This window comes from Ranitomeya variabilis, chromosome 4 (assembly GCF_051348905.1).
Source record: "Ranitomeya variabilis isolate aRanVar5 chromosome 4, aRanVar5.hap1, whole genome shotgun sequence".
In the NCBI taxonomy this organism is placed as follows: Eukaryota; Metazoa; Chordata; class Amphibia; order Anura; family Dendrobatidae; genus Ranitomeya; species Ranitomeya variabilis.
The window spans coordinates 453,794,867-453,813,941 of NC_135235.1; the positions used below are offsets into that span (position 1 = coordinate 453,794,867).

Below are 19,075 nucleotides of genomic sequence, written 5' to 3' on the forward strand. Positions count from 1 at the left end.
AAGGCGGCCACCTGGTCATCACCTTCAACCTTTTTTAGACACTACCGCTTAGACCTAGCCTCTTCATCTGACTTAACCTTCGGAAGAAGGGTCTTGCAGGCTGTGGTCCCTCCCTAAAGCAATAATCTCTGCAATTCTCTCTGGTAGTGCTGTCTTGGGCGACTGAGAAAAGCATAGTTACTTACCGATAACGGTATTTCTCAGAGCCCATGACAGCACCTGCTTATTCGCCCCCCTTATCACGTGTGCGGTGAGCACTTTTATTATATGATGTGTGTATTTTTATTATAGACACGGTGTAAACCTGTTAAGCAATATGTTAAAAGTGTATATTTGTTTTGTTGTCACTAACTTGGAGGACTTCTGATGCTTTGTAAACCAAACTGACACAGGAGAGAGGTACCGCCCTTTTATCCTATAGGTTTCCTGTCCCTGAAGGGCGGATCCCCTCTCTCTCTGGTAGTGCTGTCTTGGGCTCTGAGAAATACCGTTATCGGTAAGTAACTATGCTTTTTATCATCATACCGCCGAACAAAAAGTGGAATAATACGCGATCAAAAAGACGGATATAAATAAACATTGTACCGCCGAAAACGTCATCTTGTCCCGCAAAAAACGAGCCGCCATACAGCGTCATCAGCGAAAAAATAAGTTATAGCCCTCAGAATAAAGCGACGCAAAAATAGTTATTTTTTCTATAAAATAGTTATTGTATAAAAGCGCCAAAACCTTAAAAAATTATATAAATGAGGTATCGCTGTAATCTTACTGACCCGAAGAATAAAACTGCTTTATCAATTTTACCACACACGGAACGGTATAAATGCCCCCCCCCCCAAAGAAATTCACGAATTGCTGGTTTTTGTTCATTCTGGCTAACAAAAATCGGAATAAAAAGCGATCAAAAAATGTCATGTGCCCAAAAATGATACCAATAAAAACATCAACTCGTCCCGCAAAAAACAAGACCTCACATGAATCTGTGGACCAAAATATGGAAAAATTATAGCTCTCAGAATGTGGTAACGCAAAATATATTTTTTCCAATAAAAAGCGTCTTTTAGTGTGTGACAGCTGCCAAACATAAAAACCCGCTATATCTAGTAAACAAAACTCCCCATTATCACCGCCTTAGTTAGGGATAAATAATAAAATAAAAAAATGTATTTATTTCCATTTTTTCCATTAAGGTTAGGGTTGGGGCTAAAGTTAGGGTTGGGGTTAGAGTTTGGATTACGGTTGGGTTAGGAGTGTGTCAGGGTTAGGGGTATGGTTAGGGTTGGCATTAGGCTTAGGGGTGTGTTGGGGTTAGGGTTGGAGTTAGAATTGGGAGGTTTCCACTGTTTAGGCACACCAGGGGCACTGCAAACGCAACATGACGTCTGATCTCAATCCATACAATTCTGCGTTGAAAAAGTGAAACAGTGCTCCTTCCCTTCCGAGCTCTGCCGTGCGCCCAAACAGTGGTTTACCCCCACATATGGGGTATGAGCGTACTCGGGACAAATTGGACAACTTTTGTGGTCCAATCTCTCCTGTTACCCATGAGAAAATACAAAACTGGGGGCTAAAAATCATTTTTGTGGGGAAAAAAAAAATAGTTTCACGGCTGTGCGTTATAAACTTTATTGAAACACTTGGGGGTTCAAAGTGATCACCACCTCATCATCATCTAGATAAATTCCTTAGGTGGTCTCGTTTCCAATATGGGGGTCTCTTGTGAGGGGTTTCTACTGTTTAGGTACATCAGGGGCTCTGCCAGCGCAACGTGACGCCCACAGACCATTCCATCAAAGTCTGCATTCCAAAACGCCACTTCTTCCCTTCCGGGCTCTGCCATGCACCCAAACAGTAGTTTTCTCCCACATATTGGGGTATCAGCGTACTCGGGACAAATTGGACAACAACGTTTGGGGTCCAATTTTTCCTGTTACCCTTGGGAAAATACAAAACTGGGGGCTAAAAAAATCATTTTTCTGGGAAAAAAAAAGATATTTTAATTTTCACGGCTCTATATTATAAACTTCTGTGAAACACTTGGGGGTTCAAAGTGCTCACCACACATCTAGATAAGTTAAGGTCTACTTTCCAAAATGGTGTCACTTTTGGGGGGGTTTCCACTGTTTAGGCACATCAGGGGCTCTCCAAACGCGGTATGGCATCCTATCTCAATTCCAACTATTTTGCATTGAAAAGTCCAATGGTGAGCTTCCGAGCTCTGCCATGCGCCCAAACAGTGGTTTACCCCCACATATGGGGTATCAGTGTACTCAGGACAAATTGTACAACAACTTTTAGGGTCCAATTTCTCCTGTTACCCTTGGTAAAACAAAACAAATTGGATCAGAAATAATTTTTTTGTGAAAAAAGTTAAATGTTAATTTTTTTTTAAACATTCCAAAAATTCCTGTGAAACACCTGAAGGGTTAATAAACTTCTTGAATGTGGTTTTGAGCACCTTGAGGGGTGCAGTCTTTAGAATGGTGTCACACTTGGGCATTTTCTATCATATAGACCCCTCAAAGTGACTTCAAATGTGATGTGGTCCCTAAAAAAAAAAAAAAAAAAAAAAAGTGTTAAAATAAGAAATTGCCGGTCAACTTTTAACCCTTATAACTCTCTAACAAAAAAAAAATTTGGTTCCAGAGTTCTGCTGATGTAAAGTACACATGTGGGAAATGTTACTTAAGTATTTTGTGTGACATATCTCTGTGATTTAAGGGCATGAAAATTCAGAGTTGGAAAATTGCGACATTTTCAAAATTTTCGCCAAATGTCCGTTTTTTTTCACAAATAAACTCAAGTAATGTCAAGGAAATTTTACCACTAACATGAAGTACAATATGTCACGAGAAAATACTGTCAGAATCATCAGGATCCGTTGAAGCGTTCCAGAGTTATAGCCTCATAAAGGGACAGTGGTCAGAATTGTAAAAATTGGCCCGGTCATTAACATGCAAACCACCCTTGGGGGTTAAGGGGTTAAAGGTTAACCGTTGTTTTACTTTTTATTTCATAAAGCAACAGTACAAATGGAAATAAGCAACTTTGTAATATATTTTTATCAGAGAAATATGCTTCTTTCTCTGACAAAATCTGCCTTTATCAACATTCTCAAGCCATGGGTAAAATGTGTATTCAGTGAAGACAGACTTTCCCATTACTGAGATAGATGGCTGTTATGGTTACAGTTCTATGTAGAAGGAAGGAGGAGGGGCTAAAGGCAGAGCTCCACCCTCCTCCTATCTATATAGGAGATGGTGACTGCTACAGATAAGATTCTATGTATTTGATAAGAGCTTTTTTTCATGTGTACTATTGATTTATGAAATAAAGGGCCACTGTCACCCCCCTCCAGCCGTTATAAACTAAAAGAGCCACCTTGTGCAGCAGTAATGCTGCATTCTAACAAGGTGGCTCTTTTAGTTTTAGGTTCAAGTATACCCAAATAAAGCGTTTTTATACTTCGCCACAATTCCTGTCTCTAGCCAGGTAGGCGGGTCCTCACTCCCCAGCTTGGCCAGCTCCTCTGCCGTCACTCCAATCTTCCCGCGCTTTCGGCGCCGCCCCCTCAGCGCTGTTATTGTTTCAAAACCGGCGCCTGCGCTGTGTACTGGTGTCCTGCGCAGACGCAGTAAGCTCTGGCCGTCTGACATCCCAGCCAGGCTTACACAATGCGCCTGCGCGGGCATTGCGGCCAGCCACCTTTGGAATCCCCGGAAAACGTCTTCTTATCAGTATATATTTGTTTCACCTATACAGAATATTCCGTGTAATGGCTGATGCCAGAGAACAAAAGACATCCACAGAACACCAGGATGGATCTGCTGCACAGCAAATAGCTGTAGGACCTGCGATGACGTCACTGGCGTGTGATTGCCCTAATCACATGGCAGTGACGTCATCGCAGGTCCTACAGCTATTTGCTGTGCAGCGATCCATCCTGGTGTTCTGTGGATGTCTTTTGTTCTCTGGTATCAGCCATTACACGGAATATTCTGTATAGGTGGAACCTTTGGAATCCCCGCCCCGCACTGTGCATAACGCATAACACAGTGCGGGGCGGGGATTCCAAAGGTGGCTGGCCGCAATGCCCGCGCAGGCGCAGTGTGCAAGCCTGGCTGGGACGTCAGACGGCCAGAGCTTACTGCGTCTGCGCAGGACACCAGTACACAGCGCAGGCGCCGGTTTTTAAACGATAACAGCGCTGAGGGGGCGGCGCCGAAAGCGCAGGAAGATGTGAGTGACGGCAGAGGATCTGGCCAAGCTGGGGAGTGAGGACCCGCCTACCTGGCTAGAGACAGGAATTGTGGCTAAGTATAAAAATGCTTTATTTGGGGTATACTTGAACCTAAAACTAAAAGAGCCACCTTGTTAGAATGCAGCATTACTGCTGCACAAGCTGGCTCTTTTAGTTAATAACAGCTGGAGGGGGGTGACAGTGGCCCTTTAATACGATGGTTACACTTTCACGATAGTGATAGTAATTATAATTTTGACACTAATATTTTTGTGTACCGTTTCTTCCATTTCAGCTGAGCTGCAGTTTTCCTTCGTGTGTTTCCTTCTGGGTAACGTCTATGAGGGGTTTGAACAGTGGAAGAATCTGCTGAATCTTGTGTGCCGTGCAGAGACGTTCTCCATGCAGCACCCAGATCTGTACAGTGAGGTCATCTCTGTCCTGTATCACCAGCTGGCACAGGTTCCTACAGACTTCTTCATAGACATTGTATCTCAGAACAACTTCCTGACAAGCACTTTGCAGGTAAATTAATCCTGTGAGCCGCGCACTTTCCTTTTTTGAGGTGTTGGCAATAACTATCATTGTGAAAATATGTTTAGACTGTTTTCTGTAATCCTCCATTTTAAGGAAAGCTCCTCAACTCTCCTTAAAAGGGTTTTCCCACAAACAAACTTAATTTTAAAGTTGAGTTTAATCAATACATCTTGAAATAATAATAATTTCCACAATTGGATGTGTTTTTACAAAATGTCCCTGTGCTGAGATAATCTTATACATGTGCCCCTGCAGTGTGCGGTGTAATGGCTGTGTCTGACCATGCAAGAACATGGTCTGATCATACCACAGCTCCTTATTAAAGGATCTATTTGTTTAGGTTCACAAGAACCCTGATAGTTAGATAGGGAAATAGTAAAGGTACCTTCACACTCAGCAACTTTCCAACGAGAACGACAACGATCCGTGACGTTGCAGCGTCCTGGTTAGCGATCTCGTTGTGTTTGGCACGCAGCAGCGATCTGGATCCCGCTGTGATATCGCTGGTCGGAGCTAGAAGTCCAGAACTTTACTTGGTCGTCAGGTCGGCGTGTATCGTCGTGTTTGACAGCAAAAGCAGCGATGCCAGCGATGTTTTACATGGAGCTAATGACCTGTGAGAACGATAAGTGAGTCACCGTTACGTCACTGGATCGCTCCTGCATCATTCTGGAGCTGATGTGTTTGACGTCTCTACAGCGACCTAAACAGCGATGCTGCAGCGATCGGCTCGTTGTCTATATCGCTGCAGCGTCGCTGAGTGTGACGGTACCTTAATGCCAATAACAGTCTCCTATCAGATCTACCTATAGTGGATACATGGGCGACGCGACCAATCACAAGCTGTGACGTCACGGGAGGCTGAACCAATAGAACGATGGTCCAGCCGCACCCTTATAGATAAAATTCAAAATTAAATATCTCTGTGGATATCAGGGTGCACGTCCTTACCAGGGGATCCATCCCGGTGTTCAAGTCCAGGTCAAATATGAAAGAGGGACAGCACCACAGCAGTTGTGAAAAACAAAAATCACGTTTTATTCCACCTCCTGCAACGTTTCGGTCCGTAGACCTTTTTCAAGCAATTTTAAAATGCGCACGTGTCCAGCCTCCCGTGACGTCACGGCTTGTGATTGGTTGCGTCGCCCATGTGACCGCGACGCGACCAATCACAAGCCAGAACGTAATTTTAAAATCCTGAAGGACCTAAAATTACGTCACGGCTTGCTGTGATTGGTCGCGTCGCGGCCACATGGGCGGCACGCGACCAATCACAAGCCGGGACTTCACGTAAGGAAGGAAAAGCGCGAATTTTAAGCAAACAACGCTGCCGGTTCCCTCGGTGAGGTCCAGGCTGCGTCGGAGAGGTGAGTATAGCAATATTTTTTATTTTTTATTTATTCTTTCTTTTACACATTAATATGGATCCCAGGGCCTGAAGGAGAGTTTCCTCTCCTTCAGACCCTGGGAACCATCAGGGATACCGTCCGATACTTGAGTCCCATTGACTTGTATTGGTATCGGGTATCGGATTGGATCCGATACTTTGCCGGTATCGGCCGATACTTTCCGATACCGATACTTTCAAGTATCGGACGGTATCGCTCAACACTAGTAAAGAGTGAATTTCCATATGGATGAGTACATCACTAAAAAAAAAACCCCTAATGGTAGGGAGTAATAAAGTGCTTGTGCTGAGGTCATGACTCACTTGTTTGTTATCTAAATGTTGTTACTGAATGCAGGTAGCAAATGGAAAAGCAATAACAATAAAGTGCCCAGTGGGTAGCCCCGACAAGCATTTTTTGTTTGCTTTTTCAACAGAGGTATATGTATACTCTTGTGCAACCTCCCCTGCCCAGGAGCTGCGGTATGATCAGACCATGTTCCTGCATGGTCAGATACAGCCATTACACAGTACACAGCAGGGGCACATGTATAAGATACACATCCCATTGTGGAATTGTTGTTGTTCCTAGATCTATTGATTATAATGAACTTTGTTCATGATATAACCCCTTTAAGACTCTTACGTGGGCAAATAATTGTTGAACGAGCATTCATAAGATCGCTCATTACCAATTATAGGCCCAAGGAAACATGCCGCTGTCCTCCTTCAAGTGATCACATTGTTTATGCCGGCATTAAAGTCACTGTTTGGTGTTTGGGGATAGAACAATTATATTAATGGGATTATCTGTGCCAAATATAAAACTATGCAGAGAGGAGAGTACTATGCCAAATCAGAACATTGTATAATGTGCTCACTATTCAGATTCTCCTGTTTCACATTCCCAGGGGTCGTCATGCGACCACTCTGCATTTGGGTACTTGCAGTGTTGTGCTGACAACTTTTTCTTCCACTACAAAAAAAAAAAGTAATAGAGCAGGCACCACCTGTATATTTATGGAGTACTAACCAAAGTATATGTAAGGCTAAGTTCACATTAGCGTTCGGGGGCTTTGCGGAGGGCTGTGTACTTCCTCCGCTAAGCCCCGCCTACTTCCACATACTTCTGCATGCGTCCTGCGTACCTATCTTTAACATTCGGTACGCAGGACATGCGGATGTATGCGGATGCGTCATTTTGATGCCCCCGCCGTCTGCACAAAACGCAACTTGTTGCATTCCCGTGCGGTCGGCGGGTGCGTCAAAACAACGCATCCGCATACATCTGCACGTCCTGCGTAGCCAATGTTAAAGATATGTACGCAGGACACATGCAGAAGTAGGCGGGGCTTAGCAGAGGACGTATGCAGCCCTCTGCAAAGCCCCCGAACGCTAATGTGAACCCGGCCTAAGACAAATGCAATTTAAGATTGGCTGCACTTCCTAAATTTGATCAGTGTGTAAATATTTATTTAATAACCAACACAGAAGCTTAGACAAGAGAAATAAAAACATTTTAAATTGCAGGGCAGAACCTGTTTCCTATCCAAAATTTGGCAAAGGGAATAATAATAATAATAATAATCTTTATTTTTATATAGCGCTAACATATTCCGCAGCGCTTTACAGTTTGTACACATCATCATCGCTGTCCCCGATGGGGCTCACAATCTAAATTCCCTATCAGTATGTCTTTGGAATGTGGGAGGAAACCGGAGTGCCCGGAGGAAACCCACGCAAACACGGAGAGAACATACAAACTCTTTGCAGATGTTGTCCAAGGTGGGATTAGAACCCAGGACTCCAGCGCTGCAAGGCTGCAGTGCTAACCACTGCGCCACCGTGCTGCCCTCACAACCCATATAACGGGCATGATAACCAATAGAGCCATGTAAATGTGATGGAAATCTGAGATTAGTTTGAATGGACAAAACCCATAAAGTGATGTCCAATAGCATTCAGCAAAGAAGGGTGCAATGCACATGTACAAACAATGAATAATGCAGTATCAAAAGAATATATAAAGGAAAATAAGTAATATGTGCTATAAAGGGCCATGTGCATAGTCAGTCGCCAGGTAAATTGGTTCAGAAAAGAATTATATGGAAAAGACCCTATGTGTATTACCACAGAAGGTGTCTCCTGAGCAAGCAACCTCCTGTGGCGAAACGCACAGGGTCCTCTTTTCCATATGATGTATGCAAATCACTTATGAGTGGTCACATGACGACTATCGGGTGTATTCAACAGAGTGGAATTCGAATAGTGCGTACATTACACAATGTTAGGTTTCAGCATTTTACTCTACCTCCCTAGTTGTGTAATTGGCCTGGACAACCCCCTACCATTTCTGTTGGCTTGTGTAACTATGCCAGTAATCCAGCGTGAATCTGTGCTCATCAACAAAATGGGCCTTTAGGCCTTATTTAGCGTTCCATTTTTTTCTCATACTTGGTCAAACAAAATAAATAACAGTGCTGGATCACAGTTTCATCAGTGTCAGCCTGTCTGATTTTTATCATCTGTTTTTTTTCTCAAATGCAAAAAATATCCAAGCTTTCACCACCCATTAAACAGTAGTAAACAGACAGAACTTGGCTGACACACAGAAGGCACATGTCTCGTTTTTTCATGGACCTGTTGATTTGAATGGGTGAGTTTGATCAGAGAATCAGATCAAAAACGCACAGCTCCATAATATTTTATTTTTTACACTGACAGTCTGTCCACAAAAAAACATGATCATGAGACTAGCCCCCTAGACTATAATGGGAACGTGTTCTCCCTATGTGATATACTGTATATACTCGTGTGTAAGCTGAGTGTTTCAGCACATTTGTTTTGTACTGAAAACGCCTCCCTGGGTTTATACACCAGTCAGTGTCACAGAAGACGTCTGGGGAGAGGCGGAGCAGCGGGTCACAGGAGGCAGGAGCTAGCTGCTGTGGCTAAAGCCTGTGCCCGCTGCTAAAGAGAAGGGATGAGGGGACAATGCAAACTGGCTTATACTCAAGTCAATAAGTTTTTCGTGGCAAATTTAGGTGCCTCGACTTATACTTGGGTCGTCTTATACACGAGTATATACGGTAATTTTAGTAGGGCTTGTTGTGGTCAGACCTCACTGAATCTGAGACTGCACTTTCTAAAGACCCAAATTGTACAGTTTCTCCTTCTATCTCACTCCACAGGTTCTCTTCTCATTTCTGTGTAACCCATCCACAAATAAAGACCTGAGGAAGAAAGCTCTCCGCTTCCGTGACCATCTCACCAAGAGGTTTCAATGGGACTTTGAAGAGGAACCTCTGGACTGTGCTCCATTAGTGGTCCAGCTGCCAGAGGGCTGGGAAAACACTATTAATACAGACCAAACTGAGCATGTGGAAGCAAATGTGGAAATTCCCTTTCCTTCATAGATGTATTTGTTCCACTGTACAGCTGGCGAATCTTCTGCGGCTCTAGTATTGAGAACCTTGGCTCAGGATAAGTAAACTATGAATCTACCATAGTTTGTACAACAACAGCACTATCTTCTAAATGGAAGTTATATGTGATTTGGTTGCCACATAAACCTCAACCCAACAATTTCCGTTTTTGGGGTATTACGAAACACTTGTCTATATATGGTACAGAATGGCAAACAGACACATGCACTTGTAAATGGATGGCATATTATAACAAATTTGTAATTCTTAGCATGGACATGATAGAGCTGCCCTTACCTGGGGGCTTACTCCTAACATAAAAATGTATAGAACTGCTCCTGTCTTGATAATCACTAGAGGGCGCTGCTTTACCTAAAAATGCGAAACCTTGTGCCATACAGGATAGTGTATGCTGTATCTTCCATGCACAGAAATAATTCTTGGCCTCAAGGCTGCCTATATCAGCGAGATAGGTAAGCACTGCAGGTAGTTCTGGATGTAAGGTCTATATACACTCCTCCTTTAAGAAGGATTTATATCAGATCTTATATCCTGGGTTATATATGTATAGCTAATAAAAGGCGAGAAGCAATTCCCAGGATTCGCATCGTCTGAAGAACTTCACACCTGTCACTTTGAAAGCATCATGATGCTGAGTCGTACAACACGTTCTTACGGTGATATTAACCAAGGGAGATTCATGAAGTTCTTTGTATCATCTTTATATTTTTATTTAGGAACTCTTATAAGGAAAGCTAGGGATGTTCTCCTGTTATTTGCACACAATTAGGAGCTGCAAAAGAGGTAAAATAATTAAAAATATAACAGCACAATGACCTATTTATTTCCAGGATCCCCATGGAGCTCGCTGCCGTGACTGAGGGAGAAAGTAATTGGTCGTTGTCTTGTACATGTAATCTAACAACCATAGGCAGTAATATCAGTAACATAAGTGTATATCGGTATTGTGACAATAACAAAACCATTGGGTAATGACTGGTAAGACTGTTAATGTAATATGACCTGTCTGTTTTGTAAAGCATTGCATCTAACTGCAATAAAATGTATTTTTATTAAGAACAATGATTATTTGCTGTAGGAATATGCCCAGTTAGATGCAGAATGCAAGCCATAATTTCTGGAAGACTGTATTCCACATATGTCGCTTTAGGAACTAGAAGCTGTGATAACTATATTCTTCCTATGGCTTCTTTTCTATATACTCTCCTTGACATTGCAACACCAAGAATGACAAGCTGTAAGATTCTGCAACTTGAGGAAATAACAGGTGTCTTCAAGATCTGCAAACTATCACATTTTCAAGCATGTAGAGTGCCTTGTGAAAGTATTGTGAAAGTTCCCTGGAACTTTTCAACCTTTTCCCACATATCATGCTTCAAACATAAAGATACCAAATGTAAATTTTTGATGAAGAATCAACAAGTGGAACACAATTGTGAATTTGAACTAAATTTATTGTTTATTTTAAATTTTTGTGGAAATTCAAAAACTGAAAAGTGGGGTGTGCAATATTATTCGGCCCCTTTATTTAACTTAATACTTTGTTGCGCCACCTTTTGCTGTGCTTACAGCTGCAAGTCGCTTGGGCTATGTCTCTATCAGTTTTGTACATCGAGAAACGGAAATTCTTGCCCATTCTTCCTTGGCAAACAGCTCGAGCTCAGTGAGGTTTGATGGAGATCACTTGTGAACAGCAGTTTTCAGCTCTTTCCACAGATTCTCGATTGGGTTGAGGTCTGGACTTTGACTTGGCAATTCTAACACCTGGATACGTTTATTTGTGAACCATTCCATTGCAGATTTTGCTTTGTTGGAAGACAAATCTCCGTCCCAGTCTCATGTCTTTTGCAGACTCCAACAGGTTTTCTTCAAGAATGGTCCTGTATTTAGCTCCATCCATCTTCCATCCATCTGCTGAAGAAAAGCAGGCTCAAACCATGATGCTGCCGCCACCATGTTTGACAGTGGGGATGGTGTGTTCAGGGTGATGAGCTGTGTGGCCTTTACGCCAAACATAACATTTGGCATTGTTCGATTTGGTTTCATCTGACCAGAGCACCTTCTTCCACATGTTTGGTGTGTCTCCCAGGTGGCTTGTTGCAAACTTTAAACTACACTTTTTATGGATATCTTTGAGAAATGGCTTTCTTCTTGCTACTCTTCCATAAAGGCCAGATTTGTGCAGTGTACGACTGATTGTACTGACTGATCCTAAGGACAGACTGTCCCACCTCAGCTGTAGATCTCTGCAGTTCATCCAGAGTGATCATGGGCCTATTGGCTGCATCTCTGATCAGTCTTCTCCTTGTTTGAGATGAAAGTTTAGAGGGATGACCGGGACTTGGTAGATTTGCAGTGCAGTACTCCATTTCAATATGATCGCTTGCACAGTGCTCCTTGGGATGTTTAGGCTGCTGTCACACTAGCAGTATTTGGTCAGTATTTTACATCAGTATTTGTAAGCCAAAACCAGGAGTGGAACAATTAGAGGAAAAGTATAATAGAAACATATGCACCACTTTTGCATTTATCACCCACTCCTGGTTTTGGCTTACAAATACTGATGTAAAATACTGACCAAATACTGCTAGTGTGACGGCAGCCTTAAAGTTGTGGAAATCATTTTGTATCCAAATCCGGCTTTAAACTTCTCCACAACAGTATCACGGACCTGCTTGTTGTGTTCCTTGGTCTTCATGATGCTCTCTGTGCTTCAAACAGAAGCCTGAGACTATCACAGAGCAGGTGCATTTATACAGAGACTTGATTACACACAGGTGGATTATATTTATCATCATTAGGCATTTAGGACAACATTGGATCATTCAGAGATCCACAATGAACTTCTGGAGTGAGTTTGCTGCACTGAAAGTAAAGGGGCCGAATAATATTGCACGCCCCACTTTTCAGTTTTTGAATTTCCACAAAAATTTAAAATAACCAATAAATTTCGTTCAACTTCACAATTATGTTCCACTTGTTGTTGATTCTTCACCAAAAAATTACATTACATAAACTTTGTTTGAAACATGATCTGTGGGAAAAGGTTGAAAAGTTCCAGGGGGCCGAATACTTTTGCAAGGCACTGTAGCTCCAATCTGTGGCATGTAGGAGGCCCATAAAAGCCAGATCAAAAGCAATTTTTTTTTATAGCCACAAGAAACAATAAAAATCTGATCAAGTCTTGTTGGATGATTGTACAGTGCCTCCTGTTTGTCAACATGCCAGTTATTGCTGCTTTTTGCAAACTTGAGAAAGACCAAATAGAACTGAGGAGCCTTGGTTTATCAATCTGGCATATCTCTACGCACGTAGGCCGAGATCTCAGCACAGTGCAAAATGCACGACGCAATAGTTGGAAGAACGACGACGAAATCCAATGACTGCACAGAGGAGAACCTCTGCCACGGATGGGTCATCCGGATAGAAGAATTAGATGTAGTGATCCCTTCTGTACAGCAAGTAAAACTGGACGGTAGTAGGGCGAGCACTCTTGCTGAGATCCAAGGTGCTGGTGAAGTTGGATGGCAATCCCCGAAGTAGAGTAATGTTCAATCACCGCACACTTTTGAAATATGCTTGTGAGGACTTTATTGTATAGATGTTGATGCAGCAATAACACAATTCATGAATAAGGAATTGGTGCAGGGATAGAGAAAAAGGTGACGCGACAAGAACATAACGTTTCTATTCTCTTACGGTCACATCACATACCAAACCTAAGGCGATGAGTCCTAGTTACATGTTGGATACAATGATAGTTAAAGAGTGGTCTGGAGACCGAATAGGCCTTTGAGGGAGCATCATACTCCTGGAATTATAGTGTGGGATGGCATAATTTACGGTAGTCAAACCCCTCTAGTCTTCATTCCACGTACACTAAAAGCTTGCCGTTCCATTCATTTGGTTATAGAACTAGCAATATGGCCATTTCTCCAAATTGTCCCAGAAGCTGTTTTTCAACATGACAATATGTATTGCTCATCCCACTGTGCACAGTCTGTGTGGTCTTACCATGGCTTGCAGCATCTCTGGACTTTTCTTCCATTGAGCAGAACTGGGACATCATTGGACACAGATGGCGCTGGCAGGGCAGCACGGTGGCTCAGTGGAAAGCACTGCAGTCTTGCAGCGCTGGAGTCCTGGGTTCAAATCCCACCAAGGACAACATCTGCAAAGAGTTTGTATGTTCTCACCCGTGTTTGTGTGGGTTTCCTCCAGGTACTCCGGTTTCCTCCCACATTCCAAAGACATACTGATAGGGAATTTAGATTGTGAGCCCCATCGGGGTCAGCGATGATAATGTGTGCAAAAAACCCCAACAAAACTGTAAAGCACCGACGTATCGATGTAATTGTAGTGACCTGAAGAATAATGATAGGTCATCTTTATCCAACCATGATCGCCGTTAAAACAAAAGCTCGAAAACAATGTCTGAATTGTTTAAATTGTTGTTTTTTTCATAAATTTTTCACTCTTGGAATTTTTCCTGTTTTCCAGAACATTGTATGATAAAATGGATGGTGTCATTCAAAACTACAACTCGTCCTGACAAAAAAAAAAAAGTCCTCATTTAGCTAATTGGGAAAGTAAAAATGTTTTGGCTCTGGAAAAAACAAAAGCGAAAAACTCCGGACCTGTTACACGTTTACTGTCAGCCACTCGTTTGTACCTTGCACCTACGCTTAGCAAGCGCTGTTTCACTCTCCTCCACACGGATGCCAGTTGTGCTCCTAAGTGGTCCTCCGGGACGCCAGAAGAACCCCCCTGACGTAGAGTACAAAACTGAGGATGGAGCCCGTAAACACAAAAGAACGGGGACTCCCCAGACGATTCCTGACGGTGATTATTTATAGCAAACTCAGCCAAAGGAAGGAACGTCGACCTCTCCTCCTGATTGTCAGAAACAAAACAGCGTAAGTACTGCTCCAAATTCTGGTTCATACGCTCGGTCTGACCATTTGACTGAGGATGAAACGCAGAAGAATGCGACAACTTGATCCCCAGCCGAGAGCAAAAAGCTTTCCAAAATTTAGCCACAAACTGAGTACCCCTATCAGACACGATGTCAGACGGGACCCTCGTGAAGTCTGACCACCTCCTGCACAAAAACCTGAGCCAGAGTCTTAGCGTTAGGCAACGAAGGCAAAGACACAAAGTGCGACATCTTTGAGAACCGATCAACAACCACCAGAATGACTGTGTTCCCAGCAGAGGAGGGCAAATCTGTGATAAAATCCATGGAAATCTCCGTCCATGGCCTACTGGGTACCCCAAGAGGATGTAGTGTGCCAGCAGGACGAGAGCGGGACGTCTTAGCCCTAGCGCACGTGGTACATGCTGATACGTATGAGACCACATCCTGTCGGATTTTGGGCCACCAAAACCGACGTGACACCAACTCCAAGGTACCCCTAACCCCTGGATGGCCAGCCAGGACAGCATCATGATGCTCACCCAACACCTTTAGGCGAAGATGGAGCGGTACAAACAATTTGTTAATGGGAAGCTCTGGTGGTACCTCCACCTGAGCCTCGGCAATCTCAACCTCGGTCGTGAGAGCCGAGACCACTACACCCTTTTGGAGGATGGGTACCGGATCTTCCCAAGGTTCTCCCCCCAGAAAACACCTGGACAAAGCATCCGCCTTAGTGTTCTTAGACCCAGGTCGGTACGTAACAAAAAAGTTGAACCGCGTGAAAAACAATGCCCAGCGAGCCTGCCTGGGGGACAGACGCTTGGCTGACTAAAAATACAGCAGATTTTTATGGTCGGTGATAACTAACCTGATGGACCGACCCCTCCAAAAAGTGTCGCCATTCCTCAAAAGCCAACTTGATAGCCAACAACTCCCTGTTGCCGATATCGTAATTATGTTCGGCAGACGACAGCTTCTTGGAAAAGTAGGCGCAAGGACGCAACTCGCCCAAGGATGAGCCTTGTGACAGCACCGCCCCCACTCCAACCTCAGCCGCATAGACTTCCACGGTAAATGGTTTTGATACGTCCGGTTGCACCAGAATGGGGGCCGAAGCAAAACTGTTCTTCAGAAATTCAAATGCGCGCACAGCAGCCTGAGACCAGGCAGAGAAATTGGTACCCTTTTTTGTCATGTCAGTAAGCGGTTTAGCAATGGTAGAAAAATCTTTGATAAACTTTCTATAATCGTTGGAAAACCCAAGGAACCGCTGGAGTGCTTTTAGGTTATCAGGCCGTTCCCAATGCAGCACCACTTGCACCTTAGCGGCGTCCATTTTAAACCCTGAAGCAGACACAATATAACCCAAGAAAGGCAACTCCTGAACCGAAAATACACATTTCCCAAGTTTTGCATAGAGCTTATTTTCCCTGAGAAGCTGTAACACCTGCCTCACATGCTCTAAATGAGAAGCACGGTCGCATGAATAAATGAGAATGTCATCTAGGTACACAATAACGAATTTCCCCAGAACATGCGAGAATACATCATTTATGAAATGTTGAAAAACTGCAGGCGCGTTTGTCAACCCAAATGGCATCACCAAATTTTCAAAATGACCCTCAGGAGTATTAAAAGCCGTCTTCCACTCATCACCTTGACGGACTCTTATGAGGTTGTAAGCCCCCCTGAGGTCAAGCTTGGAAAACCACTTAGCACCAGCCACCTGGTTGAACAAATCAGGTATCAGTGGCATAGGGTATGGATCACGAACCGTAATCTGGTTTAACTCCCTGAAATCCAGACACGGGCGTAGTCCGCCATCTTTTTAATGAAGAAGAACCCCGCTGCCACCGGCGAGGACGAAGGCCTGATGTGCCCTTTGCTCAGACTCTCAGCAATGTAATCTTTTAAAGCTTGCCTCTCAGGACCAGAGATGGTGAACATCCTTGCTTTCGGCAATTTAGCCCCTGCTTTAAACCTAATAGTACAGTCATAGGGGCGATGTGGTGGCAATTCTGAGCAACCCTTCTCTGAGAACACATCCGCGAAATCCAGCAGTGACTCAGGAATGCTTGGAGTCACAGCGGACACACGTGGCCAGGCAATTCTCCTGGCAAAATCCGCTCCACTGAATTATGTCCTGAGTTTTCCAGTCAATAACCGGGTTGTGCATAGATAACCATGGAAAACCCAGAACCATATGTGCAGGAAGATTACTGAGCACCCTACATGTAACCTGCTCAGAATGTAGGACCCCAATGTGGAGTTTAACCTCAGCCACAAACTCAGTAATCTCCCCCTGTGGGAGAGGGGTAGCATTGATGGTGACCACCCGGATAGGATGAGGCAACCCGGCCGTGCGCGCAAACTCCTCATCAATGAGATTAGTGGCCAAACCACTATCCACGAAAACAGTGATTGGCAGCTCTCTGCCAGCGACCATAACTCTGGCAGGGAGCCTACATTGAGAGACCACCATGGAGGATATGCATAAGCTCAGATTGGCCTCCTCCACACCCTCTGAGCTTAGTAGTTTTCTGCCGTTGCGCTTTTTTTTAGAAAACCAAGGACAAGCATTTACATAATGCCCCTTTTTACCACAGCAAAAACAGAGTCCCTGCTTCCTGAGCGAGGGGGCTTGATGACGCGACACCCCTGTGATTTGCATAGACTCCGTGGGCTCACCTGCAGCAACCTCACGTGCACCTACAACCTCCCCCATAGGCGGCGTCTCTAGCGCCCCCTGACGCAAACGCCGATCAATGCGGACAACAAGACTCATGTCAGACTCTAGAGAAGCAGGAGTCTCATACATCAGAAGGGCTTGTTTAACCCTTCTCGAAACCCCACATACAAACTGACTCCGCAGCGCCGGGTCATTCCATTGTGTGTCCACCGCCCAGCGGTGAAATTCAGAACAGTAATCCTCCGCCAATCGCTCCCCCTGGCAGAGAGCACGTATTTTAGATTCTGCTAGAGCTAATCTGTCAGGATCATCATATATGAGTCCAAGAGCAGAAAAAAACTCTCCTGAGTTAAATGCAGCTGAATCAGAAGGTAATGAAAACGCCCATGCTTGGGGGTCTCCGTTCAGTAATGACAAAACCAAGCCCACACGCTGAGCCTCATTAACTGAGGAAAGCAGGCGCATACGAAAATACAATTTGCAAGCTTCACGGAAAACAACAAATTTACTGCGTTCCCCAGCAAACCTCTCAGGTAAAGGGATTTTTGGCTCTGCAACTCTACCTGCAGTTTCCGCTTGCACATTAGATACCACAAGACCCTGTTGCTGAACTTCCCCCTTCAATTCAGTGACCTGTAAGAACAGCGCCCTCAACTGGCGGTTTATGGAAGTCATGGGATCCATGACATACAAAAAAAATATATATATATTTTTTTTTTGGGGGGGGCCGATTATAATGTCACAGGAGTACTGGGTAGACTAAGGCTGGTTACCCGGGCCCCTGCGATATCCCTCAGGCTAGGGAAACCCTGTTTGTCCCTTTCCCAGAAGTTACACTAAAGCTGTGCATGTTTGGGCCGCCAGGCCTGACCCTGTCTCCTGTTTCAGCCCTAAGCTGAAACCGCCACCCAGTGAAGAGACCACACACCAATCCCCACAGAAAGCACAGCGAGGGAAAACTGAAAAACGCACCACGCCGAAGACACACAGGAATACACTATAATGTGCACAGGGCAAACTAAATACAAATATAGGAAGGAGGAATATGACAAAGGATAATACACCACCATATACGATATTTCCTCTCCTAGACCACCACTCCAGACCGGAATCACTAGGCACAAAGCACAAGCTATAATCGGCGACGCCCAAAGTCCAGCGCGACTATTTAAAGGCAGTGGGCGTGACCCAGCCTCCAACCTGATTACCAGCTAGATTAACCCCGAGCAAGCTGGATAAAATCTAGCCGACGCCACTGAGCGTGTAGTGGACGTAAGTGGAATTACTGCTGTCTGTCGGACGCCCTAGTGTGAACAGCGTCCGACATGACAAGCTGACAAATTGCTGCATCAGCCACAATCAGTAGTCAGTTGGTACAGACTACAGTCATTTAACCCCATAAATACTGCTGTCAATAATAACAGCATTCATGTTTAACAGAGTGTGGGGTCTCCCTTTTTCAACACCATTGGCATCCTGAGATCTTGATCGTATGATCCTGATGTTGGTCATGGCAATTCATGGCCAAATAATGGCCTTAGAGTCTGGAGCAGCGGCCTGCTCAGAGATTAGCAACATTTAGGCTGGCGTCACACTGGCGAGTTTTACGGACGTAAGAGCGCAGAAACTACGTCCGTAAAACTCGCATAACATACGGCACAATTATTCTCAATGGGGCTGCTCCTATCAGCCGTATATTACGGTTCAGTATTATACGGCGTTCTACGGCCGTACAAAATCGCAGCATGCTGCGTTTGTCAGCGTATTGCGCAAAAAAATCGCCAATGAAAGTCTATGGGGGCGAGAAAAATACGGATTCCACACGGACCAGCAGTGTGACTTGCGAGAAATACGCAGC

General features: G+C 44.2%; 1 protein-coding gene across 4 annotated transcripts in view; it reads left to right on the forward strand.

Annotated features, from left to right (window-relative positions):
• The window catches only part of AAR2 (AAR2 splicing factor), a 37,190-nt gene extending 26,518 nt beyond the window's left edge, over positions 1-10,672 (forward strand). For all 4 annotated transcript variants that reach the window (XM_077251581.1, XM_077251580.1, XM_077251583.1 and 1 more), the window contains exons 4-5: positions 4,536-4,765; positions 9,356-10,672. In XM_077251581.1, coding sequence (XP_077107696.1) covers positions 4,536-4,765; positions 9,356-9,580 — 455 coding nt within the window. In that variant the 3' untranslated portion in view covers positions 9,581-10,672. The remainder of the gene's footprint in view (positions 1-4,535; positions 4,766-9,355) is intronic.
• The last annotated feature ends 8,403 nt before the right edge of the window (positions 10,673-19,075 follow it).